This window comes from Sturnus vulgaris, chromosome 1, assembly GCF_052056855.1.
Source record: "Sturnus vulgaris isolate bStuVul1 chromosome 1, bStuVul1.hap1, whole genome shotgun sequence".
NCBI lineage: Eukaryota > Metazoa > Chordata > Aves > Passeriformes > Sturnidae > Sturnus > Sturnus vulgaris.
In genome coordinates this window covers 134,729,207-134,755,538 of record NC_142243.1, presented here as the reverse complement: position 1 = coordinate 134,755,538, position 26,332 = coordinate 134,729,207, and the positions used below count along the sequence as shown (strand labels likewise).

General features: G+C 39.8%; 1 protein-coding gene across 1 annotated transcript in view; it reads left to right on the top strand.

Moving 5' to 3' along the window:
• Positions 1-26,332, top strand: part of NIPAL2 (NIPA like domain containing 2) — a 66,111-nt gene that overhangs the window by 30,648 nt on the left and 9,131 nt on the right. The window contains exons 3-7 of the mRNA XM_088163609.1: positions 1,224-1,292; positions 5,581-5,752; positions 14,909-14,968; positions 16,996-17,117; positions 23,016-23,112. Of these exons, the coding sequence (XP_088019735.1) occupies positions 1,224-1,292; positions 5,581-5,752; positions 14,909-14,968; positions 16,996-17,117; positions 23,016-23,112 (520 nt within the window). The remainder of the gene's footprint in view (positions 1-1,223; positions 1,293-5,580; positions 5,753-14,908; positions 14,969-16,995; positions 17,118-23,015; positions 23,113-26,332) is intronic.

Here is a 26,332-nt window from a genome sequence, read left to right as displayed (position 1 = left end):
CATTCTTGTCTCTGAATCCCTTTGGACCCATCAGTCATGTCTTGGTGACACCTGGCAGAGCAGCTCTGTTGTCTGCTTCTCTGCTGGCTCCAAGCCACTACAGAAACACAGGGGCTGGAAACAGTTGCATTCTGCTGCTTCCCTTAAATGTTATATTTGATTTGTAATAACGCTGTTGTTTATTCACACTTTTGGGGATGACTTTTCTTAGTCTGGGAACTATCTAACTTCAACAACAATCCCCCCTCCAAGCGTTTTTGGGACAACATGTTGCTCTTTATAAATGTTGAGGGGTAACATTCTCCGTGACTGGTAGGCACTGCCTGTTCAGAGTTGCCCGGGGACCTTGCTGGATAAGTATCATGAAACCTGAGGCAATTGGATGCTGCTTTACAGCCTGGAAACAGTTGTTATGCTGGGTTATAGTACCATGACCTTGTTTATAAAAACTGATGATATGTTTGTCTTCTCTACAAGCTAATGGGGCTCCTCACAGCACTATGGAAGTGACCTTGAATGGGTTTTTAATACACCTAGGATGGCTTGCAATGTGTTAGAACTTTCTGAACGTGGACAGGGAGCTCTATCAAGTACCTGTTGTTTGACCTTGCTGAAATAGCCTCTTTAAATGACTTTTTTTCCAAAATAATGAATCCTGCTTGAATGTTTTAATTTCTTGGCTTCATAGAAAGCTTGAAAATCTTATTGAAAGTTAGTCAGTCTGATTAGGAAATTATTTAATGAAATAACACAATACATTAGAGAAACTGTCAGGAGACCTATGTTCCTGGCTTCCCTGTGAAATAGTAGATATGTTAACGTGTAAGATGATTGTGTTTCAATAGGAACAGTTTGATTGCTGATGATTTTCCTTCTGGATGATGTAAAAACTAGGTCCTTTTGCAGGGGGAAAAGCCCTGTCTGTGGTTTCCAGCTGAAACCTGCCCAGTTTTGTCTTTCATGAGATTTAAGAAGGTCTTCTGCTGGAGGACAGCAAAACCAGTGTCACACCCTTTCCATTCCCACTTGTTTACTAAATAAGCCCTAGTCAACTATGCAGAGGTATTTCTTATCACTTTACTCACTGCAGCATGAACTCATTGACTGAAAAGTACAAAACCAAATTATTGATTGGGTTATAATGTGCTATCAGAAAGCCACCATTATACTGTTCTTCTTGAATTAATAAGTATTTTTGTATTTCTTCGTTTTGTGATTTGCAGACTCAGCTCTTGGGAGTTTTACTTGCTGCTGCTTCAAATTTTCTCATCAGTGTCTCTTTGAATATACAGGTATGATATGGTTTCTCTTTATTCAGAGTTTATATTCAGCAAATAGTTACATTGCAGTTTGGTTTTGCTGAAGTTCAAAATGCAATTTTTGTTGCATTTAATAAACTTTTTCTCTTTCATTAAATGTAATCTAGCAGTGCCCTGCTGTAGTTGCTAGGAGTTGAGTTGTTGGGAGCTCTCAAGCTGTTTTGTGCTGTGACTGTCATACAGGAATAGAAGAAATGTTCTTAACTCCTCTTCCTTTTAATGTGCCAGAAAGAAATACCAGCTGTGAGTCGCTTGTGGTCCCACTGAAGCTGGGAGTAAGAAAGGATAGTATAAGAGACAGTATCAAAAGCTTTGCTGAAGTCCAAAAAGATGACATTAACTGGCTTTCCTAGATCAGCTAGGTGGGTTACCCTGTTACAGAAGGAAATTCTGCTTGCTTTTAACGAGCAGAACTTTCTCCTCATGAAGCTGTGCTGGCTGTAACTGATGACTGCGTTGTCCTCCAAGTGTTTTTCAATACCTCCCAGAATAATACTTCTTAGGATTTTACCAGCACAGAAGTAGGACTGATAGGTCTGTATTTTTGAGGGTTCTCCTTCTTGCCCTTCTTGAAAATCAGGACAATGTTCATTTCCAGTCAGCTGGGACCTCTCCAGATTCCCAAGACTGCTCAAAAGCAATCGAGAGAGGCTTTGCAAGTACATTAGCTAGTACTTTGAGGATTCTTAGATTAATCCCATCAGGCCCTATAAATTTGTTGGGGTCCAGCAGGAGGAGTAGATCTCATACAAGTTGAGGGTCGGGTGGGATTTGATCATTCTCACAGCTGTGGTCCTCCAGCTCAGGGCACTGAGACCCCCTTGGTTCATCCTCTGTGTTGAGGACAGAGGCAAAGAATGCATTTAACACCTCTGCCTTGTGCATGTCCCTGTTTGTGAGGTGCCCATCCTCATCCTGTAACAGGCTGCTGTTATCTCTATGCTGCCTTTGCTATATATATCTGAGAAATCTGTTTTTATTGTCCTCCACATTTCTGTCCATCTTCAACTCCAGTTGAGCTTTGGCCCTACAAAATTTCTCCCTATAGTGGCAAGCTGCATCTCTGTATTCTTCCAGATCACCTGACCTTGCTTCCACTGGCCACACACCTTCCTTTTATTGCCTTAGACCCAAAAGAAGATCCCTGTTCTCCAAGACAGCCTTCTGCCTTATTTTCTTGACTTCTGACACTGGGGAATTGCTACTCCTGTGCCCCTAGGAAGTGATGTTTAAAATGTGACCAGCACTGACAGATCCCAGCACTACTGAAACATTTCCCAGAGGACTTTTCTTACTAGTTCCCTGAGCAGTCTGAAGTCTGCTCTCCTCATGTCCAGAGTTGAGGTTTTGCTGCACTTTTCCTCCTGTCAACAAAGATTTTAAACTCGAACATTTCGTGGTCTCTGTGGCCAAGACGGCGCCAGTCACTGCGTCCCTCACCAGGGCTGACAAGCAGCAGATCAAGGAGGGCATGGTTCTGAGTCAGCTCCCTGAGGACCTGTTCCATGAATGCATGAAGACATAAAGGTTTTTACAATGTTGGGCCCCAAAACAACTTTGGCCAATCTAGTTTTACTTCTGCAATTAAGATAAAAGAATCCAAGTAAACGCTCTTTAAATAATAAAATTAAAGGGAGGTGTTGCCCTTACAACTGTGGTAAAGCATTATGGGATATCAATTATAAAATTATTTCTGTTTCAGTAATTAGAATGCATACTCACTAGAAAGTTAAATTTTTCGTTATAATCTGTATCTTGTAGACCTCATTGTATTTTTAAGTCTTCCAACAAAAGTCCTTAAAGCACAGAAGACATTGTTGTGTAAACTGTCCAGAAGCTTTTTTTCTATATAGTATTTTAAAAGTTGTACAGGTTTCATATAAATGTACAGGTTTCTGTAAAGGATGAAATAGAAGGTTGTGGCATATGAAAGCTTCCATTCATAGTAACCCAATTTATTAAAGCTAGAAGGTTCTTCAGTGATTCCCTTCTATTTAAACATCATTACCTGGAGAATCCCATAGAAATCCCAAAGAAAGGAACCTGTTTAGCCAGAGGTGGTAGGCAAGTTGAGATGACTGCTGCCTTTCCAACATGAGTTCCAACCTGCAGGTGGTGACAGTGCTAGGACAGGCTCTAGGAAAACCTCTGAAGTGGAATGGTAAAGGTGAAGTGAAGAAAAGTGAATGTGAAGTGGAAATTCAGTCTGGCCGTAATAATGAGGTTGTTCAGATTTCATATCTTTTGTTTGAGGGTACTGGGTGCCAAAGTAGATGCTTTGCAAGGGGATGTACTGAGGCATACAAGCAAACTTAACTGACTTGTAATCCTAACAGCCCTTACTTGATTTGAACTATCAGCTTTTTAAATGCTGATTAGAGAAAACCAATAGCTCTCATTGCCATTTGACAGAAAATTTAAACTGGTTTTTTTTTATCCTTTAAATTAGGTTTTTCTCCATTTAGTAACAGTATCTTCTAAATATGAATAATGACTTTCCCTAGATCTCAACAATTATTTTCACACTCCTATTAACTGGACAGGCCAAATTTTTTTGTTCTCTCTCTTTCTGACCATACAGTCCATTATCCTGCTTCTTTTCCCTTTAGCAGGTTGTCTACTAAAGAACAGCTAATTATTTGCAATGCATTTCGGCTGAATTATGAATAGCCTTCACCTAAATACCATTTGCCCACATTACTGTGCTAAGAGGACAGACACTTGGAGAAAGAAGGCTGTAGGGGACTTGGTGAGCTCACCTTCCTGTGTTTGCTGCACATCTTTTCAAACCCACTGTGCCCTCAAAATTAATCCTACAAGAATCTCGGGTGAAAATACATCTCAGGATTCAGTTAAGAATTTTTGCTATTTAACTTTTTGGCAGAAAAAATGGATTCATGAATAATAATTTGAATATTAAATATTAATTTAATTTGTATATTTATTGTGCTTTTTTTGTTTCTTTCTTTATAAAAATGGAAAATCCTGGATGTTACTGTGATGAGCATCCAGGTCTGTGGCTCAAGTTTGATTTGCTTTTGCTCTTTTTCTCCTTGGAGGGCTAAACTTCTTCCTAGAACTTCATCGCCTGAACAAGTGCCACAGCACGAAGCTGCAATAATGTGCTGCAGCTTCTCAACAAGGGCACTGACAAAGACTGTGAAGTACAGCAGACATTGCTCTTTGTCCCATGTTTTGTCCCATGTCAGGTAGCCTACAGAGAAGGATGAGAGCATGAGGAAAATCCTTTACAACCTCCCCAGGCTCTGCAGGCAGACTTCTAAAAAAAATATCAAGTAATGGAGAAAAAAATTTCTTTTACCACCATTTGTACTGTAATAACTGTATCATTTGATTTCCACCTTTTTTTTGTCCCATGTGCAGAAAGGCTGGAGAGTAATATGAGAAAGGAAATGATAATCTGCAGAATTAATTTGGTAAACATTGCATTCTTCCCAGTTATGACACTTTCTTGATGGAAATTGCCTGGACTCTGTTTCAGAAGATCAGTGTGATCAAAGACAAATTGTCTTGCTATATACAGGTTCTTGCTGTACAGCCAGAGAGAAAACAATTACAACTTTGCCAATGATACCTTTTTCATGTAACAGGAAGTGTTGATGAAGTATTACTTGAGTATATGTTATACCTGTGCCAACTGTTTTCTTTAGAAAATAATGCTTTACTTATGATCTCCTTCTAAGGTCAAACAGGAGATTGTAGCCAAATCATAAATTCTGTGTCATTAATTTAGAGTCCTCCCTACAGAAGACGTGATTAAATGCTGCCTTTTTAATTTTGAAAGTGTATTTCTGGTGAGGATAGGTTTCATAGACAGGAACGCCCTGTTGTCTGCTCCCACTGTCCCAATTTGTTGCCACAGTTCTGATTCTGCCCTGTCTCCTGCCTTTGAGTGTTTCCAGATTCAGAGCACAACTGCTGAGCTTTGCTTTGAGACAAGAACAGATGTGTGCAGTGATAGCTAGGAAGCACTAGCTAGTATTCACTTAGCATTTTTCAGGTCTATTCAGAGACCTGATTTTTCAGCCCTTTCCACCACAGCTAAGAAGGCACCTCTGAAGCAGCACTGAGTTAACACAAAGCTCTGAAAGAACAAGCTCAAAGTCACGTTTAAAAAGAAAACCTCGACGCACCTGGAACTTGAAATTGACAGCCCCCTTAATTATTGCACTTTTGTTAGACATAAGAACACGATGGAAGTCTTTCTATTCATGCCTGTTCTTAATAATTAATTTTCCAGAAATGCGCTCATCTCCGACTGGTTTGCCAAGCAGAGCAGAAGCCCTGCTACAGGAGCAAGCTGTGGTGGTGTGGGATTACCCTCCTGGGGCTTGGAGAGGTGGGCAATTTCACAGCCTATGGATTCGCCCCCATTACTCTTGTGGCTCCACTGGGATGTGTTTCTGTTATAGGTGAGACGATTTGCCATTTCTTGCTCGGGCATATGCTTTAATCAAATGCTTGCTTCTGGCTAGAGGAATAATACCATAGAAACTGCAGCAGGAGCACAAGAGGAAAATGTTAATGTCGTGATTTGAAAAGAAATTATTCGTATAATTACATGAGCTGACTGTTTGACAAAAACTGTCTACTTAAAGACTCTTCTAATATATTTCTTTTTCCATGGTTTTGTGTTTTGCGTCACTCTGTGCTCTGCTAGCTCCTGCCCAGAGCTCTAAGAGTGTTGCCAGTTCTGCAAGCCCCCAGAGAGGGGACTGGCATCCTGCTGCATGCACAGAGCTGTGCTCTCATCCTGAGTACCTACAATACAATTTCTGTGTTACCATCATGCCAAGTGGTTTCTGCCTGTTCCCTGCCTGTCACCATGATTCATGTTGATGTGGGCAAACTTGCTTGACACTCCACGATGTGTGACAAAAAGGGCCTAGAAATTTCCAGAAATGTTTAGTACATTTATGGACATCATTAAACATTGTTCCTTTATGTACAGATTAATTGGACTTTAGCTGAAGTGATTATGATCTCACTCTTTACTTCATATGGGTTTTTTTGTTATTAAGGTGCTCAGGTATGAGATATCCATTTCTTTGACAAAGTAACATATTTAAAAATATGTCTTCATGTTGTGCTAGTGTAAAGCAGGGTAGACAGGGCAATATTGTATGGAAGCCATGAAAACAGGAATACAGGGTGCAGCTGCATCCCTCAACCTGGTCACTTCACATCCACAGCTGAAACACCCAGGACTGAGAGATCTCAACAGTTCTGAGTATGTTGGAGCTCATTTACTTGCGATTGGCAAGTGGAACATTTCATGGTCTCCAGAGACCAGTTGCATGCTTGGAAGTGACATTGAAGTGAGGGAAGGTAGAAAAAATGAAATATCTTCCCCTATCTAGGTGAACTGCCTAGCTGTAGTGGAAGGAAGCAGCTAACAATATGTGGGTGCAATTTAGCAGAGAGAGAGAGGGAAGGAAACTGCAGGCAATTTACTTTAACCTTTAATGTTAAACTAGTGCATAATTTCAAATATAAAGCCATGTTAGTTCATTATAGTAGGAAAGAGTTCTCAAAGAAAGGAGTAGCATATTACCTGAGATGAAAATGTAAATTAATACGACATATCCCAGTGTGATTTTGGTGGTAGTAGTTATATCTGTAACAATTGTAGGCATTGTCTAAACATCTTTGAACATCAAAGAATACTGGCCAATCTCATTTTTTCAGTTGTCCAAACTGAATAAAATGCAAATACAGAAAATTAGAGAGAAAAAGCAAAAAAGCAGTGAGTAGGAAGAAAAATCCCAATATTTATTAAAGTGAAAAAGATGAGATCACACTTAGGGTTGATTTTTATCCAAGCAGATTCTTTCTTTGCTTTTGCAAAATGTGAAGAAATGCTGCATCTGATAATTCCTTCATTCTCTACTTCCCTTACTTACAACAAATAACAAGAAACCATTTTCCTAACTTATGGTTATGTCTTACCAAAATTCTCATCCACTTTTATTTTTTTTAAACTGGCCCAGAATTCTTATTCTGGAAGATCCCAGGAAGCACTTTAATATTTTATATTCCATTCCCATAAATCAACTGACAGTATCCATTTCATAGCCCAAACAATAGAAATATCTGAAATTTTATTTAGTCTAGCAAACATTCCCTTAAGAAAGAGCAAGTAAAAATTGTGTAGACAGCCAATTACAGCAATAACTTCCCAGTAACACTTCCTACTACAAGATACTTTCCTCTCTTCTGAAATTAAAGCCAGAGAGAGAGCATTCTTTTAATTTTAAAAGAGTTTATCATTTAGGGCAATGACAAACTGCCCAAGTCACATGTCCATCATCTGCTAACAACTGGGCAAAGGATAGTTTAGGCAACAGGTCTTCCAATTTAAAAGATCAAGAAATATTTTTCTCATTAAGTTGTGACCTCTTTTAATTGATGGAGGGTGGCCTTTGCAGAATCTGGCTGACAGGTTTTTTTGAGGTATTGTTGAATGTGTGTCTTTCATAAATTACTTTTTTAAATGAACAAATTAAGTACTTGATAACAAACTCCAAATGTATACCTGACCCCTAAGTCCAACATCCTGAGAAGCATTTTGTTCCCAAATTCAGTGTCAACATATCCCATATGGAAAGGGCTGGCTCCCACTGACACTGGAAATGCAGTACATATGGTGTACTGAGGAGAAATGTGCTTTGCAGTGTGTCCAGTCATCGAGGGGATTCTCTGCAGGTCTCTGTGACTCAGGGTTTGCAGGGAAAGTTTCCTTTGCTTGGAAATCAGGGTTTGGAGGAGGATAAGGCAAACTGGAGTTTCTGCCCAGAATGGATTTGGGCTTTACCCGTCATATATCTCCAGACTTCTGAGACAGGGAGCATCTTAAAATAGATGGAGCCAACATCTATTATGCTCTGCTACCACATTTAACTACATCCAACTGAATTTTGCACTTAACCCGGTACCAATTAAGTTGTGAAAAATTTGGGCTTCTTTCTACTGAGCTGGATTGTTCCAGTGTCATGTTTTAAAAAGAATACAGCACCAAAGATCATGAATTGGCATGATGCCAAGAGATGTAAAATTTTTTTTATTTTTAGAATTAAGCTAGAAAAACTATCTTTTGCTTCTTACACAGTGGAAGTATTTCTGTGTGTGGTTGCAATGATGCAAGCTCTACATCTGTTCAGGGTTTTAAATAGTTTGAGAAGACAGCAGTTGTTTTCTTCAAGAGAAGAAATTAGTAAATTTTTAATTTAAAAGTGGAGGAGTAATATATGTTTGATGTGATCATTAAGAAACTTTCCATACTTAAAAAATAAAACTCATGTTTTACACGTAGCTTGGGTAATTTTAGGTTGCAGTGGTTTTTAGCTCATCATCTTGCTTTTGCCTGCAGAAATGACTTGGGGATGGAAAAGGTGAAGACAGGCCAGTGGCGTTGGAGAAAATTTCTGCTGCAATGTTCATCATTCTGTGGGGAGTTGTTTTACACTTGCCTCACTTAGCCTGACATTGTTAGGATCCCTTTGCATTTTTATATGCTCCTTGTGAACAGCAGTGGGGGGCCTTAGGCTTTGAAAATATATATTCCTGATGTACTTTAGGAAGGTTCTCAGATACTCTTGTAGAAATTGATTTCTCCCACTCACTGTAATGTAACATCTTTGAGGCCCAAGAACTTGGAATTCTGAGGACTCTGTTACTAATGATATCTAGGAAACATTCACCAAACTATTCTTTAAAATACTTGATTTATACTTGTCTAGAAGACGCAACAAAAGGATTTTCAGGGTTTTTCCTTCTCCCTGCAGTGTGTATGTCCTATAATCCAGGTTCCAGAATTAAGGTCATCTTAATGGTCTCTCTTTTGAGCAATTTCTCAGAAGGAGAAAAACGTTTCATGTTTTGTTCTCCACTTTTCCAGTACTAATCTTCGATAATGTTAGAAATGTTACAGGTTCAGTGTGCAGGACACCTGTCAAGGGGTATCTGTAATGTCTTTCTTTGTATTCAGTGGAGCATTAATATCCACTGTATAAACTAGGAATAGGTTTTAGAATTCAGATGTAATGAATTTGTTCCCAGGTGTCATTTGAGCTGCAGCATGTCATAATCTTTCCAGATTTTCCTGATTTTTCTGTGACAACTACAATAGCTTGTGTTTGGGGATGGATTGAAGCATCTTCAAGTTTTTCAGTACTGGGAGGATCCTGAATCAGTTTGGCTTGGAAGATAGGCTGAGGGTCTGTTCATATAAAGCAGACTTTGAGGTCACATCTTGGAATGTGACTGGCAGCAACTGCATCCTTGTAATTTGAGCACTGCTCAACTCATTCAGGGCAAAACCAACTGAGTGCACTAAGCTGCTTGATTAGATGGAAGCACACCCTTAAGTTGCATAAAACACAGTAAACTTGGTCTCAGAGTGAAATATTGTTGCACAAACTGAGAGAGGTGCAATAGTCTTTGAATAATATCTATAGAGTTCTCCTGCCTTGGTATTTCATCCAGACCACTGGTGAAGTGTTCTTCTGGATGGGTGATTTTAGATGCCTTTACCTGAGTCTGTTAAGCTTAAGAAAATGAACATTTAAAGAAAATATGAAATTCTGTGGGTTTTGTTTTGTTTTTTTTAAACTGTTAGAGAAGATGGAAGTAGTGCAAGCAGTCTATGCATTTATGAGGAGAGCACTAATCTTTTAAAATAGTACATAAAGCTCATCTAGTAATCAAAAAGAGGAAAAGAAAGGATAGACTAATATTTGAAGTTATGAACAGTTGTTACAAAAACTATTTAGTGTAAGATTTGACAGTAAAAAAAAAGGTAAAAACCATATTCATAAATGGCTTGAGTATCAGAAAAACAGCTTGATAGTGAAATATAGTAAAATAGTTTTGCATTGGAAAAATAAATCATGCACACTCGAGTTTTTATGGCTGGATTGGACAAAATACAGAGAATACATGCTATGAATCAGTATGTATTTTCTATCTATTACTTCTGTTGTGTATTATCCCTTCCTTAAAGAAACAAACAAAACCCAGTCCTAACTGCAGCCTTCATGTCTAGGAAGCAGAGGAGTTATTTTGTGAGCTGGATTCTCACCATTCATTGTCTGCTAGTGGCAGAACCCACACATCACACTGCTTTTTATTTCTATTTGTGCTGGAGAAAACCTACATATGGAGATAATTGTAAACGATCACTCTCCTAAGAGAATGAGCTATGTGTAGCACTATTACAGCTCCTCATCAAGTCACTTAATTGCGTATCATGAAAAAACTCAAAATTTTTTATCATTTTTTCAATTTACGTTGAAATTCACATGCTGCAATGAATGCACATTAATTCAATAATGTGAATATGTGATCATTCAATAAATAAGGAATATATTCATTCAATAATGAATGTAAACCGGCCTGGTTTATGCTGGTGTATGAAAAGATGAAGATTTTTAGACAACAATTAAGCTCCTGAACAAACTTTTCTCCCATTTCCCACCCTACAGTTTATCATGATTTTTTTATTTATCATGATTTTTATGTAGTGTCAAATCATATTTTCCATTTGAGTTTCATGAGCATTAAGAAAGGCTCTGTTGTATTGATACAGCCATTTTACATATTTACTTTTCAAATTACAGATATTAATACAAGTATGCAATCAAGGCATGCAACAAACAAGGACTACATTAGGATGTGTTGGTTCTGTGATGTTTAATCCTTAACAGATCATCTCTCAGATTTTCTGCCCTTCTCTTCATCTAGCAGGCTGCCATTGTCACTGGGAATGGGAGCTGGATCTCTGTCTACTTTTGACAGTTTCACCTTAATAATTAATGAAAAAGCTAAAAGTTATTCTGATTCACCCAAAAGTGCATCTTCTCAGATGACCAGGGATGCAGTCTTTGCCTTGGTCACTTGAAGGCTGTTAATCCAGGCCTAGGGTTGTCCATGTGCTGTGTTCCCAAAGCCAGTGGTTCAAAACCAGCAGGGCTTCAGAACAATGATAAATTGCTTGTTTTATTGCCGAGCTACTGCCAGCTTACTCTTTGACATGATTTTTGTCTGCATTTCTCTATTGTTGTATTCTATTGCTAACCAATTAAAAGAAAAAAACCAAAAAACAAAACAAGAAGAAAACTATTTATCACTCTGACACAGATCTCAATCTCTATAACTATGTTTTTTCTTAAAAAGCAAACAAAAAACCCATTACAAAGATACATTCATAATTTTCAGCATAGCAATTGCCCAAGTTCCTCAGTCTATTCATTTACAGACTCAAACATCATGTTCAATAATTTATTTCTCACATCAGTATAATGGTGGAGGAGGAGGAAGCACAGTTTCTGTGGAGGGAGAACAAAAGAACTCTGGCATGGGAAAGGAAGAATTGGGGCTGAGTGGTAGGTAATTAACTTCCTCTGTGGTGATGGGATGAAATCAAGGGAAGTGGGCTTTGAGTAGAATATGGGGGTATAACATCACTGGTAGAGAGGAGGAGAGGTGGGAAGATGTGAGACACCTCACATGTGATCTGAGGGAGAGTGGGAAAGGAGAGGGGAGTCTGGGGAGTTTCAGCAGGTCTGCATTTAAGAACTTAATCTGGAATACAGGAAGGGCTTATATTCATATATCTGGTGGCTGAGTTATTAGCCTCTGGATGCCCACTTACTCTCCTGCAAAGAGCTCACGAGCGCTAGGGATAGCTCAGGTTCAAAGGAACCTCAGAAAGTGCCTAACCCAACCTCCTGCTCAAAGCAGGATCAGCTTGAAGGCCATCCAGCAGAGAGGAGAGCTGAGAGTATGTGTTGGCCTTTTATTATATAATGTCTTTATTTTATATTGTCTTAAATGGCCTTTTTGGGAGGAGTTAATGTCTTTAGCAACTGAGTGCACCTGAGGTTGTAAGTGGGAGCACAAAGGAGCTAAGGAAGAGGAGCAGGGCAGCTGGGAGGACTCTGGATTTCTCGCTGGGCTCCTGGGGAACACTTTGGTGTCTGTCATTTGTCTCCCCAGCCAAAAACCCTGCAAAGCCAGCAGAAGGCAAAACTAGCAAACACCAGCCTGCATTCCCAGGGCTCCTTTCATACCCCTCCTCCCTGACCCACCTGCAACAAGACAATCAGCTCTTGGTTTCTTTGCTTCAATCTGATTCAAGCCTACCTCGAGAATTGACGAATATGGAAGACTATCCCAAAGCCAACCTGGGAGCTTAAACCCCAGAAAACTAACAAAATTAAAATTAAAATATCATGTTCTCTTAGCCATGCTACCATAACTTGCTTAAAATTTAGTCCTGGAGATAACAGCCAGAGTTTGCAAGGCTTCTGATCAGTCATGTTTGTCTTCTAGCATCTCATCAGGTCTGTGTAAATGTTCTCTGCTTATTCTCTTAGATTTACCCCATTTCCTTTTCTTCTCCACTTGAATGCCACTGGAGCATCGGCAGCTTACCCACAGAGACAGCTGTCTTTTGTGTTCAGAGTATCTCCTGGGTCTCTTTCTCCTCAGCTTGGTGTTGTACCTCCCCTCCTACTTCAGTTTTTTCTCTACTCCCAGATGGTCTAATGTGTGTTCTTAAAACTCCTCCTATTTTTAGATTCCTCTACATATTACTCTACATCATAAAAAGTATTAATTATACATAGATTCTGTTAAGCTCATGATCTCTGGTGCAATACCAGCTATCTCTGGAGACAGAGCTTGGTGCATCTGAATGCATTATTAAAGCAGAGTGACAAGTTTCATTATCTGGCTGCATTCCAGCACCTCCTTGTGCCCACTGCTAGCCTCAGAGGTTGTGATCCCCCTAAGCTGACACTTGGGCATAACTCATCTTACCTCAGATTGGATGCCAGCAGTGGAATTGCATTTACTAGACCTCTGCTGAATGCAGAGCCCAGACATGGAGTACTCAAACAAACAAAAAGGACAGCAAAAAAATCACTGAGATATCAGTCCTTTGAGCAGCAGCTCTTTACTCTGACAGAGACTGTCTAGGTGAGTGGGTTGAGATGGGATCTGTGAAAGCTATGAGAGCAGGGAGACAGAACAGTAATTAATTCCTGCACTATCTTGGATGGTGCTGCTTCTTTCCTGGTTTTTGTCCCTTTTTTTTTTTTCTAAACCTAGGTAGTTCTGCTATTACCAGTGTTGCCTGGATACCATCAGTGTCTTCACTCTGCAAAGTCGTCACTGAAAAATTGAATAAAGAAAACCATACCAGGCAACCTAATTTCAATGAGGCATTTTCAGCTGAAGATCCTTTTTTTTGCACTTACTCGTTTGCACAGATCCCCAGCACTCTTGCTACAGTTTAATTTTATGACTTCTGCTATATCTGATTTTCTACTGACTGGAAAACAGAGGCCTGATGCTGAATTCCAGTTCTCTCTTTACCACTTGGTATGAACCTCTCTAGATTTTTCTAGCATACATCTACTAGCTAACCATGAATTAAATTTTCCAGGAGAACAATAGAGGCAAAGATAGTTGTAAAAATGTTGAACTGTTATTTCAAGAATAAATCATGCTGTAGACAAGTAGAGAGCTCTTGTAATAGCATCCCATGACTCAATTTCAATGTGTCCCTTCACTGTCCCTCCTGAGCAGTCTTTCTTTGAGGTTTCTGAATGAATCTAACATTATTAATGCACTTCTCACAGAGGACTTCACTCATCTCTTTTACATAGGAGCTATCCAGCCTCTTTTCCTTCTTTTCAGAGGTAGATGTTGTGTGCTGGAATAGAGCCATGTCTCCCAGTCTCATCCATCCTGAGTTCAAAGCCCTTCTTTCCTCTCTAGCACATGTCCACACTGACCTGCTAGCAACAAAACCGACCCCAGCCACTGCTGCTGCTCACCTTGAGGAGGCAGCACTAGGAGCTGGCAGAGGTCAGATGCAAGAGCTGAATAAGAGAAAGTGTTTCCCAGAAAACAGGAAATAATTTCTAGGACTCACTTCCAGTTTTCTCCTTCCTCAGAGCAAGTCACTCTGAAAGACCATGGACAGTGTTTCTGTATGGTATGTGTGGGGTTTTCTTCCTGTTTGTCTGCAGATGTCATGACCACTTAGTTCATGCTAAATACTGTGTTTTTGCAGTGACTTTCATCTTCTCAGTTGTACTGCTGTTACGTTGCTTAAAAGCCTCTAATACATTGAAGACTAAAGGAGCAGAATTTTATTGTTCTGTGATACAATTTGCCTTGAGCAAGTCTATACAGACTTGGTAGCCAAGTGGGGAGTGAAACAGTAAGGTTGATCCGTGCCCAGTTTTCCTGACATTTCAGGACAATCAGAGAATTTCTGACAATCAGAGAAGTTTAAGCAGTGTCCCTGTGTGGGAAATAAGAAGGGTATCACATCTTTTCAACCACGTAAGAGCCTGCTGGATACATCCGAAATCTTACAGAAACAAAGTGTTGGTGAGTTGCAGGAATGGACTGCTGGCTGTTTATATCATGGTATGGTGCAACAGCAACACCCATGAGATATATTTAAATTTGTCCCAGGGCAGATTTTTGCTATAGCACTTGATATTCTAACAAATATATATATTTATATAAAGGTCTTTATATTTCTATTCTAGGTAGTGCATTTATTTCTGTCTTTTTCCTAAAGAGGACTATGAGGACTGCTGATATATTGGGTAAGTAAGCATTTGCTAATTTAGACATGTGTGCTGCCATATGCTTAGCAAGCTGTAACTCTCATGCAGCCCCCCACCTTCACACTCCCACTTTTCCAAGCAAGTGTTTCAAGGCAGATACTTTCAAAATTGGAAAAAAGTGATAAAAAGAGAGAGAATCTTCAGTGCATGAGAAAAAGACTGTATTCCCAAATCCTCACTCTTACAACCATAACTCATTCCTTATGTGTCCTTATTGCTCAAATTTATTTTCATTTCCTATTTTTACCTCTGAGGTTGTCTTTAGTATTATCTTTGTGAGTACAAAACAGAATTAATAAAAACAGGGAGGTTTTAGTGTTACTTTTTCAGATACAGGATTGATTCTGTTTTCGTACTGCATAGATATTGCACAAAAAATTCAAGCTCAATTTAAAGTGATAACTTCCCTTTGGTTTTAGTTTTATCACTTTAAAAAACAAATAATCATATTGTCAAGTGTTCAGTTGGGAAATGTGGTCTTCACTGTAAGAGCCTGACAACTTTTTATCTGTGTCCAAGATTCTTTTGCATATCAAAACTACCCACCTTGAACGCAGTAATAGGGAGAGAAAAGCACATTTCAGGGTTTGGGCTTTACACCAAGCCATCTCAACTGGGACAGTGCACCTGATGCAGGGCACTTGATATTTCTGTGGGTTCCTAACATCTAGGTTTGATTGTCCAAACTGTAGTGGGGACAGCTGTTCTCATGAATGTGTTGGAGAGATCTGTTCAGCATCGTTCCAGGAATACTATATACGATTTATTTAGGCTTGGAATCCAAATTTGCCAGCTCAGCTGCTAAATTCACCCCCCTCCCTTCACTGATCATGTTTCCCTTATGGTCTTATACACTGTGTGTTGCTTTAACTAGTGTTCAGCTGATTTATTTTATTTCTGTGAGTTTGACTTTGCAAGATGGATTTAACAATGTTGCTACATTCCATAAGAATGAGCTGTATGATAGGAAATATGGTGATGGTTTTGCAAGCACATAAATATAACACAGTTTTGCTTTTCCAAGGGAACTGTTTGAGATAGCAGTGCCAGCAAAGCCCTCCGGATGTGCTTTGTTTTGTATTCCTGAGCCTTGCATTCCACACCGATTTATAGGTTCACCAAGAACTTTAAAGATTACTTGAAGAAAAATTGATTAGCTAATATCTTCCTTAATCCAATACAGTTTATGATCTTAGGATCATATCACTTCTATCTTGATACTTCAGTGAACATCTGTGTTTGTCACAGGCAGATGTCCACAGGGCAGAACTTTCAGATTTTTATTAAAAGCATAATAATGCAAGTTCGACCTTGAAAAGGGGCCCTGGCAACCTAGTGGCTGAACAGACGATTGCAAATCATCCTTTTATAAAACAATTCATAGATCTGCCAATACAACAGGGAGTGGTCAGAATGCTGGCCCTATGACAGCCTCGCTTGAGCACTGGACTGGCACGTGTGTGTTGCATCTGATGCTTCCAGGGAAGGTTGGTCGCTGGTGCAGATCTCTGGGTACAGATCTCTGGGTGCAGATCTCTGGGTACAGATCTCTATGGCCACACTGACTTTGGGACACTTATGTTTATTTACTCTGATTAATGATCTAACTGACTGCTCTAGTAGGAAATGTGTCCTTTCAGTTTAGGCTGAGTTTGTGTGATGCACTTTGTGCCTGGGAGAAATACAAAGCATTTTCTCCTTTGTCATACACTTGAGTTTAGAATTGGAAGTATTTGAAAATGCATTGTTGAGTTGGAATCCTAATTCACATGGCTTTACTGACAACTTTTTTCATGTTTCCAAAATTCTTTGAGTCTTCAATAAAAATTAGACTAGATAAGACCACAAGTGCAAGGCAATCCAATTGCCTAATCATAGATCTGTTTAAATGGACTTCTAGAAAGTTAAATTTTCTTCTAGAAACTATTTCAGAATCAGATGGAGATCAACTATGACCATGATTACCAAATACTGTATTGCAAAGTAACGTGTCCTTTTCTTTATAGGAGGAACACTGACAATAACAGGGATATACTTGTTGGTGACATTCACTCCAAATGTACCTCAAGAGCTCACAGCAAGACAAGTGCAGAATTACTTAGTGAGCTGGCCTTTTTTGGTATATTCAGTGAGTATCTGATTCACACTACTCCCTTAAGCAGAAAAACTGGGGTTACTGGGCTTTTTTTAGCATTATGAATTAGTGGTAGAAAAACTGCTGCTGAAGATAAATTGTGTGATTTTCATAGGAGAGAAAGTCCCTCATCATCCTACTGAATCCAAACTGAAAATGTGCAGCAATAAAAGATATTTTTAACTACGTGTCAGGGGAAAGTCATAATTGTGCAGGGTTTAAAAGAGCAGAAAGATTTTTATAAGGTTTTGAGGGAAAACCTAAATACTGGTACTGTTTAAATTTCCTATATGTGTGTTCATGCCACCTATCTGCCTATACATCTAAGTTTCAGGGCTTTTCTGGAATGTGATGGAATTGTGCTTTGAGAAATCAGGCTATGTATGTTCTTTGTCCAGCTTTTTGTCTTTCATATCACTCTGTTTTATTCCCATGTTGTTAAGCCTGGCTGAAAGGAGCTTTGTGTGGAGCTGGGATGTGAAGGGGTGGCCTACTTCACTGCACTTAGCTTAATCTGAACCTGAGATAGAATTCCAATACAAAAATACCATTTTGATTAAAGTATCTGTTTACAAACTTCAAACACCATACATCTTCTTTGATGGAGTGAGTAGGATGAATTTCTGTCCCTCTTTTCCTCTGGAAAGCTGAAAATGTTTTCCTCCAGCTGAATGTAAAAGATGCAATGTAGGAGCTTCAGAAGCAGTTCCTTTTTCCCAGGAAAGGGACTCACTCAAGTTAGATTCTTAGTGCCCAGGCTTTTCTTAATAGGAATCTCAGTTAGAAAGCCACTGAGTGGACAGTTTAAAGACCTTAATCTTTTAGCCGATGTGCAGACTTTACATGCATCTAACTACACATAAACTGCTAATTAAACAGAAATTATGTGTTACCATAAAAACTGTTGATCCTCTCTTTCAGTTAGTTTTGCATTTTAAACTGTCTTTCAATTTTTTGTGCCCTTTCAAAGATCCCAAAAGATGGTGATACAGCTCAGTAGAAAAAATTAATATTCGCACTGTATAACTCACAACATGTACTTTCAATCAGGCAGTAGAGAGGATTTTGAAGGCAATACCCAAGAGTTTTGGGGTAGCCAGTAAGGGTAGCTTCAGCATCTACAACAGCTTCAAGAAGTCCATGCAATCAGCAGAGTAAGAGGAGGGAGTTCAAAATAGGGATACCAATGCTCTTTTTTCACCCTCTACCATGCAATTCCACTTACAGATGATAAAGCAGCATGACATTTTATGCACTGATTTTAAATTGTTGATTCACCCATTTGTGTAGAAGAGATAAAACTCCCTATCCACACTCAGTGACACCAGAAATTTCTATGATATACCATTCACATTTTATTGAAAACAACAGGTTCCTGGAAAAGGGCTTTTCCCCACCTGAGGACTCTTTGGACTTAGTTTCAGGAAAAGTATTCAAGAATACAATTGAATGCATAGGAAGACTGTGCTGTATTCTACTTAGGAGACATTGTGAGGAGATAGTAGGAAACCTCTGAATTTTATTTCTCTTCTTTTCTCTTTTCCCTACCTCAGCTGGCATCTAATTGTACATGTGTAGCATAGTTTGTAGGGAAGGATGGAGCAAATACACAGCAAATCTTGACTCAAAAATATATCAAACTTTATGTGTTCCTTCTGTTCCATGGGTTCATCTGTGTTGAGCTTCCTCTGACCAAAGAAAGGGAAAGAGTGAAAGGCTCCACAAGAGACTGAGATATCAGCTTGATTACCCTGGTATGCTGCTGGAAGCAAACCCTGCTGTAAACATTCTCTTTGGGCAGGGAACAAGCTCTTCAAAACTGGTTGTAAAATGCCTAGCACTGGCTGGCTGTTGAGATATAAAAAGTGCAGCAGAAGCTGCAGAATTTCCAGTATAAATATACAATGAGGAGACACTACAGAAGTATAAAGCACTCCAACGTTGGATCTTTCTAAAAGTAGCCCCAAAGTGTGGTCTGCTGAGAAATACAAAGCTCCAATGGTACGAAATGTTCTCTGTGGGTGGTAAACCATCCCCATGTGGCACTCCACTGGTATATTCTGCAGAAATAGCCTCTAATTCCCACAAGACAACTTTGAGTCACCTTCTGAGACTCTGCAGTAGCATAATTATGTCTGAGCAAGAATGACTATCCTAGCTTGTTTTTTTCTGTTTTGCTTATGTGCACTTTGAGTCTCTACAGAAGACATAAATCATAGATGAAGCTCTTAGGTTTCCCTAAACAGAAGCTTAGTAGAAATTGGGTTGTTAATATTTTATCTCTGCAAAATCAGGTTCAAAACATTTCTGCTTTTCTTTCAAAGTGCCTAGAAGACCATCCTCTATATGCCAGAAAAACATTTGAGGCAGACAATGTGGTATTTTGTTTTGGTGCCTTCTGGTAATGCTTAGAAACACAGAAAACATGATTATTAAAAAATGTTGATGAGATGTGAGCTTGAGGCGACCTCAGTAGAAATGAGTTGTAATAGCAAAGATGATTGTAAGCAGGTGAAATTCCTTCATTTCCCCTAAACAGAGTATGTGATGCTGATACAATCTGTGCCCTTCCCATTCCAGGACTTCATATTTATCACTACCACAGCTGTCAGGGATGGGACTGAGGACTGTTTTGGGTAGTTCTCAGAAGACAATTTTAGGTAGCAGCTGGAGCACCCCAGATACGTGAGGCCCTGTTAGGAGCCATGGACTCTGCTAGCAGTGTAACTTAATTGTCACAGACTGTCCCTTGTCTTCTGATTAAAAATGACCCGTAGGTGGGTCACCAAGTGACAGAGAACCATGGAAAAATAGTTAGGCTGCTGGGCAGCACTGAGAACTAATTGTTTGGATTTCCAGCTTAGTATGTGAGACTTGACAGAGCTGAGTAAACTTAAACAGCAGCCCTGAAAAGCAAACATCATTTATTCCCCTAGGTGTGGCCACAGGATTGCCATCTCTGGCCCTACACACAGCTGCTCTTGGGGTTTCCCCAGGAGGTAGAGGCAGCCACACACACAGACCTGTGCACCCCTTCCAGAGCTGCCATCAGGGACTCCAGTGTCCTTTTGATTATTCTGCTTGGCTGTTTTCTTTCAGATGTGTCTTCTTGGTGGGTTGGTTTGCTTTTAAGTAGGAGGAGATCACCACAGAGATTTATTGTAGCTTTAGCAAGAGAAGACATGCTGAAACGATGAGGACCAACAGAAGGCTGATGGACAGAGCCAGTTATGATGATCTGGTTCAGTCAAAGCTGGTGCTGCTTGGCACTACCTGCCACTCAGGGGCTTGGACTGAGGTAGAAGAGGGAGTAGAATGACAGAGCTTCTGTGATGCAACAGTTTGAGCCAGTGACTTGCCTTGGCTTGTTTTTGGATGATTGTTCTTGCGTAGTTTGAAATCTCAGTGACGGGACAGATGATGATGCTCTCCCTGCTAGGTTTGCCTAGAGGATGTAAAATGAATCAATGTAGGTGTGGCTGCCTGCAGTAGGGTTGTCTCGTGGATTTCTGCACAATCTGTGGTAACCACACCAAGGGTCTGGGAAGAGTGACTGGTGCTCAGGTTTGCACTGGTGAGGGAAGCAGAGTTCACTGTGCTGTTACCTGGTGCCATGACCCAGTCCCAGTCACACCACCCTGCCTGCCAGTCCTGAACTGGAGTGTCGTGGAAGAGGATACCTTGGACATCTCTGGGACTTCTTTCTTAATGTGGGTACCTTTCTGAGCGGGGAATATTACTTAGCACAGATTTCTTCTGTTCTGTTACCAGTTGCTCCATGTCAGAACCTGGTGGCTGTTGTAGCTGCAGCCTGATAACATGATATTCCCTTCTGGCCCTAAGATGTGTTTGGCAGTGGCACAAAAAGCAAAGCTGCCACTTTTACTTCTCCTCTCAAGTCCTCTCACAACCCTGTCCTAGTTTTCAACAGGGAGGCCAAGATGAACTCACCTGTCTACAAATCTTGGCATTTCTTGTGCCTTGGTTCCTGATTTACACTTAGCCAGTGTTGCACTGTTGAATAAAGCTGGAGAGGCTGGCCAAGTTGCTTACTGTGAGACTGAGGCAAAAACCTGTTTTTCCCCAGCTGGTGGCCAGGTTTTCATCTCTGGGTGCAAACCTGGTGGGGAGGGACATCAATCTGGAGGAAGATGAGACCAGCACTTCACAAGAGACTGTAAAGATTATTCAATTAGTATTAGCCTGGTAATCCAGGAATGAGGTTTTTTTGTTATTTTGGTTTTGTTTAGTTTCTTTTTTATTAACTCACAACCAAATACTTTATTCTGTTCAACACTTTTGGAAACAAACAAACAAGCACCAACTAAACACCCCCTCCCTCTCAACTTTGTTGTTTTGATTTTTCTAATCTTGTGATAAATATTTGCCATTTTTAAAAGAAAGGTGGTATAAAATCCAAATTTGTGTTCTTCATGTTTTGAAATGTAATTGTCTCTTGGTTGCCTTTGGGAACAAGGAATCCATGTGAAGGTAAATAAAAATTGAATTAAAGTATAATTATGTTCTGTTAATATTTTTAAACACTACTGAATTGGGGAGGGTATACATGTGACAGAGAATTTTAGTCACTGGGCAGAGCTGACAGCTTTCCTGCTGCAGTTACTCTCTAAAATGAGAAATGGGCTATTATATTATATAATCATCATTAGTAACTGTTCAGTCACCTCTTTGGAAATTTCATCAGCACAACACCCAGGTACTTTTCAGTCTAGTGTTGCCTTATGGTGGCTGTTGGTTTAAGAGTGAAGTGGCATTATAAAACATAAAATAGTAGGCTGGTGACAAAATCAAGGAGATTAACAGATGTTTCTATGATTTGCTTTGTTGGCAAAAAATAACAATAATGAAATTCAGTAATGATGACAATCTCATTTTCTGTCTTATTTGCCCCATTTGGTTACTTTGTGACATGCACAAATGAACTTCTCTATCTTCATGTTGTCTTTAAGGTTACAGGCATCTGAGCACCCCTTAGTGCAGAGGTGCATCACTCCTGCTTCCATAAGTCTTCTGGACTTCACAGAAGTTTTATGGCCCTTTAGGCATAAAGGGATATTTGGAGAATCTCTTCAGGCAGGAGGCAAAATACCCATGCTTTTGAGATGGCAAGAGTTACTGAGGGAATCTCAGAGACATATGAACAGGAAGTCAGCAAATTTAACTCATTTGGCTGTCACATGTTATTGAAGGAGCAAAACTGAACCATGCATGGCATAGGTGGAGCTGCTTCAGCATCTCAACATGCCCAGTAGTGTGGTCTGCTAGTGTGTCATTGAACTTTTCAAGGTAATGTCCTGGAAGGTACCTGTGGTTTGAGAACTACCATATGAAATAAGTGCTTTCCTCCTTACGATGTATGGCAGAAAATTTGGACAAAGTTTTGAGGGGAATTTTTAGTAGGAATGGTGAGAAGGGCAAAGAGGGTAGCACAAATAAGCTTGCACACCACAAAGAGTGAGTGACCTTAAGGAATACTATAGCTAAAAGGAGAGGTTGCTCTTTCTTTTGCTAAGTGCTTTACTCCATAGGAATTATAGACAGGTATCAGAGACTGATAAATATTCATACCTTTGCTGCCACATTAAAAAAAGTCTTCTCAACATTACCAGTGACAAAATTTAGATAGAAGTGCAAGATGAAAAACTGAAGATGTAAAAAATGCTTAAAGTGTAACTTTTGCTATAACAGGAAAGATAAATAACAACAGCTGTTTGATAGCTCAGTCAACTGTCAATAGTTATTTTTTAGCAGAAAGCATTCTTTGCTTGGAACAGATAGAGCAGCAAAAATGGATGTGACATCTCAAAGACTTTGAATGAAGCATTTATTACATAGTTTCACAGCTCTAACTTTCTTTTCTTTTATTTTCAGATTTTAGAAATTATAATATTCTGCATTCTCCTCTATTTTTACAAAAAAAAGGCTGTGAAACACATCATGGTTTTGTTAATGATGGTAGCTCTACTGGGTAAGAACATATTATTGACTTTAATGTTCCTGTCTGTTACTTGGTAATTCTTTGTCACTCCATCTCTTCAGATGTCTTAGATTAGATTAGATTAGATTAGATTAGATAAAGCAGTGTGCTGAAGGAGAATCGTTGAAACATTTCACATGATTTTTACTGTGTTGTCTTTCTGAAGAGAAAGGCTGATTATTAAACATAGTTTCTATGCTTATTGCTGGGGCTGTTTCTTTTGACAGATACCCTCAAATTAATATGCTATGTGCAATGGTATTCTGAAGCTTTTTTTAAATAACACTTTAAGTTTAGATCCTGGGAAAGTGGACTATTCAAAACTTCGTTTTGGAGAGCAGGCTGTGAAAATCAGTTCTCTAAACCAGAGCAGCTGAAGACCTTGTAAGGATTCTGTAAACAAATGCAGTGATATGCTGTGACTGTACAGCTACTTTTAATTATCTATGACTATTTGCATGTGCAACATTTCATATTTTATCACCTCTCTTGAAGAACAAGAACTCAATGGGCCACTAAAGTTCATTTTCTATCACTGTCACCACAATCAATAACCAGGGAAATACAAGAGATCATTTTTTCAGTATCTTTCAATAAAGTTAAATTTGGATCAGTTTTGAGAAATGTCAGGAGTTAATCTCTAAAGCTCCTGTGCTTGCAGGGTTACATCAAGACTTTTCATCACTCCCTGCGACAAATTCTCCTGCCCTTGTCTTGTCATTTCTCCATGAAACCCTCATAGGACACAAGCCTTTGGCTGAAAGGTGTCATTGAAGTCATAGGTTATTTTTTCTCTGAGTTCAGTGGGTGCATGTATCAGTCTGCAAATATTTGAATTTCTAATGGAAATGACCATGAGGGTTTTGATAAACTAGAATTTCACTAAAGTTTTCCAGGAACAAAATTTGGATTTAACTGAATTTGAATGTGAAAAACCCTCACAGATTTATTAACTCCCTTCCTTCAGATTCCTGAGTGGTTTCTTACTCAGCTGAAAAGCTCAGACTTTCAGAACAACTTTTTTGGGATGGTAGGTTTCCCGGTGCTAGGAACATTAGTATCTGTAGCTCTGCAGAAGCATTGAAGGATTTCCACGTTCCCTGCACGAGGCAGAGATGGAAGAGCCCCCAGAGCCTTAGGTCTAACTGCTCCTGGTTAGGAGAAGGGAAGTGTGAGTGTGGTGTCCCCCAGCTCCTAGCACGGAGCCTTGGAGCTCTGGCCAAGCTCCCCTGAGCTACTCTGCAGCTTCCAGCCCGGCCGTGAGGAATGTGAAGCACTGTGCACTCCTGAGAAAAGGTCCAGCCTCCTTCTGCACAACTGGGAGCCTGAAGATTTCCAGATGTGCTTCTACACATCACTGCTGCTGTTCTGGGCAGGCCCACCATGATGCTGCCCTGGGCAAGACCTTGGAGACCTGGGCACTCAGTCTGTACTTGGGCATTGGTCTGTACCTGGGCATTGGTCTGTACAGCCCTGCTGACTCTGCCTTGCATCCTGCCAGCCCTGATGCTGCAGGTATGAAAGGGACAATGTGAAGCTGCTGAATGGCAGCAGGGCTGCAACCCTGTGCCCTGGCAGGCACTCATTGCAGTCTGGTGGTCTGGCTGCAATCGACCAAAAATACATCTTCAGCTGGTGGCTGCTGAGGTTTTTGTGAGCTTATGCAACCTGAGGAAAAATGTGTCAGGGTTTTTTTGCTCTGTTAAAAAAGACACAAACAAACAAATCCTGGTTCATGGGATCTTCTGAAATACTGATATTTTCCTTGAGCATGAAACTCAGAACTGCATCTGACTCTGGTTCCTGCAGCTGTCCTGGAGCCTGGCAGTCCCCACAAACCTACATTTAGAGCACTCTGGTTGGTCTCTGACATCTGCTGAGTGAAGTGATGGAGGGGCTGAAAAATTCTCCATTACTTTGCTTCCAGCTGTGTGACACAGGCACTGCCCTTTCAAGGCCCTGCCTGTCGAAGGGGTGGGTGCTCATGGAAGGTGATATAGTCCTGGTGGAGTGTTCATTCAGATGTAAATTAAATGTAAAAAGATTTCTTTACAGAGAGGGCAGCCTTGTGTTTCACTGGGTACACAAGCTACTTTCACCATCAAGAAAATACAGTGGTGATCACAAAATCTGATAAAGTTTTGGTTAGTACAACTCTGGAAATTCATTTGGTGGGAATCATCTTAACTCATGTATATACTCAGTTATCAAAAGTTTGGGGGAAATATTTCAGATTATAGTGGAATTTTAGAGGTTTCTATCCTAACAGCTGGAAAGTGACATCAATTGTCACACTGGCTTTGAGCGAAGGTCATTCTGACAGAGAAAACAACAACTCCTAGGTTTGAAACTTGATTTGGAGTTACTTTAATGAAAGAGATAATTTCATTTCTCAAAGAGCATAAACCAACCAACTAACCAAAGCCCCCAGTGCTTTCATTTCTGTCTTGTTAAAATTATAAGGTGTGGAAAATGCCCTTTCATCAGAAAAAAATATTTAGCAACCTTTACTCTTAGCGGGACAATTCAAAATACTAATTTTTACCTGTAAGTGTTCTTTTAAAATAATAACTTCCCCATGTTAGAGTGTAAATCTCAATTTTATGTGGATGTCTTGTTGGGGCTTGAGTGTATTTTTGACTTTGTATCATAACTTTTGCAGCACTGCAGGCCAATGTTTGACCTCTGTTCAGTTTTACAGCTGTGTTTGTTAAAGCACTTCACCTGTTTCCATTACAGAGAAAGAAGTGAAGTGCTGGGTGGAAAGGTTGTCATGAAAACTGAATTTCATGGTGATGAACGGGATCATCATGGGATGTATGCAACTCTTAAACTCCACCTGAACTTTTGGGCTTTCTATAAGAAAAATGGTTGCAATCAAACCCACAGACCTGCATTCATTCTTCTTCCCCCTCCTTTTCTCCCAACCTTTTGCACAGTGCAGGTCTCCTTGCCAATCTGAATGTAACAGGAGGATGAATCAGACCACTGAAATCCAACACTCCTCAGCTCTGCACGAGGGTAGAACAGGATCTCAGCTGGGGGATGGTTCTCCTGACAATTAATTACCTTTCTTCGAAGGTCATCTCTGCAGCCTGACTCTTGAAATTTTTGGGTTTTTTGAATTTGTTACATTTTATTTGCAGTAATCACAGACTTCTTGGGTTAGCTTCCACAAATCAAGAGCTCCAAAAGGAAATCTAAAGTAACT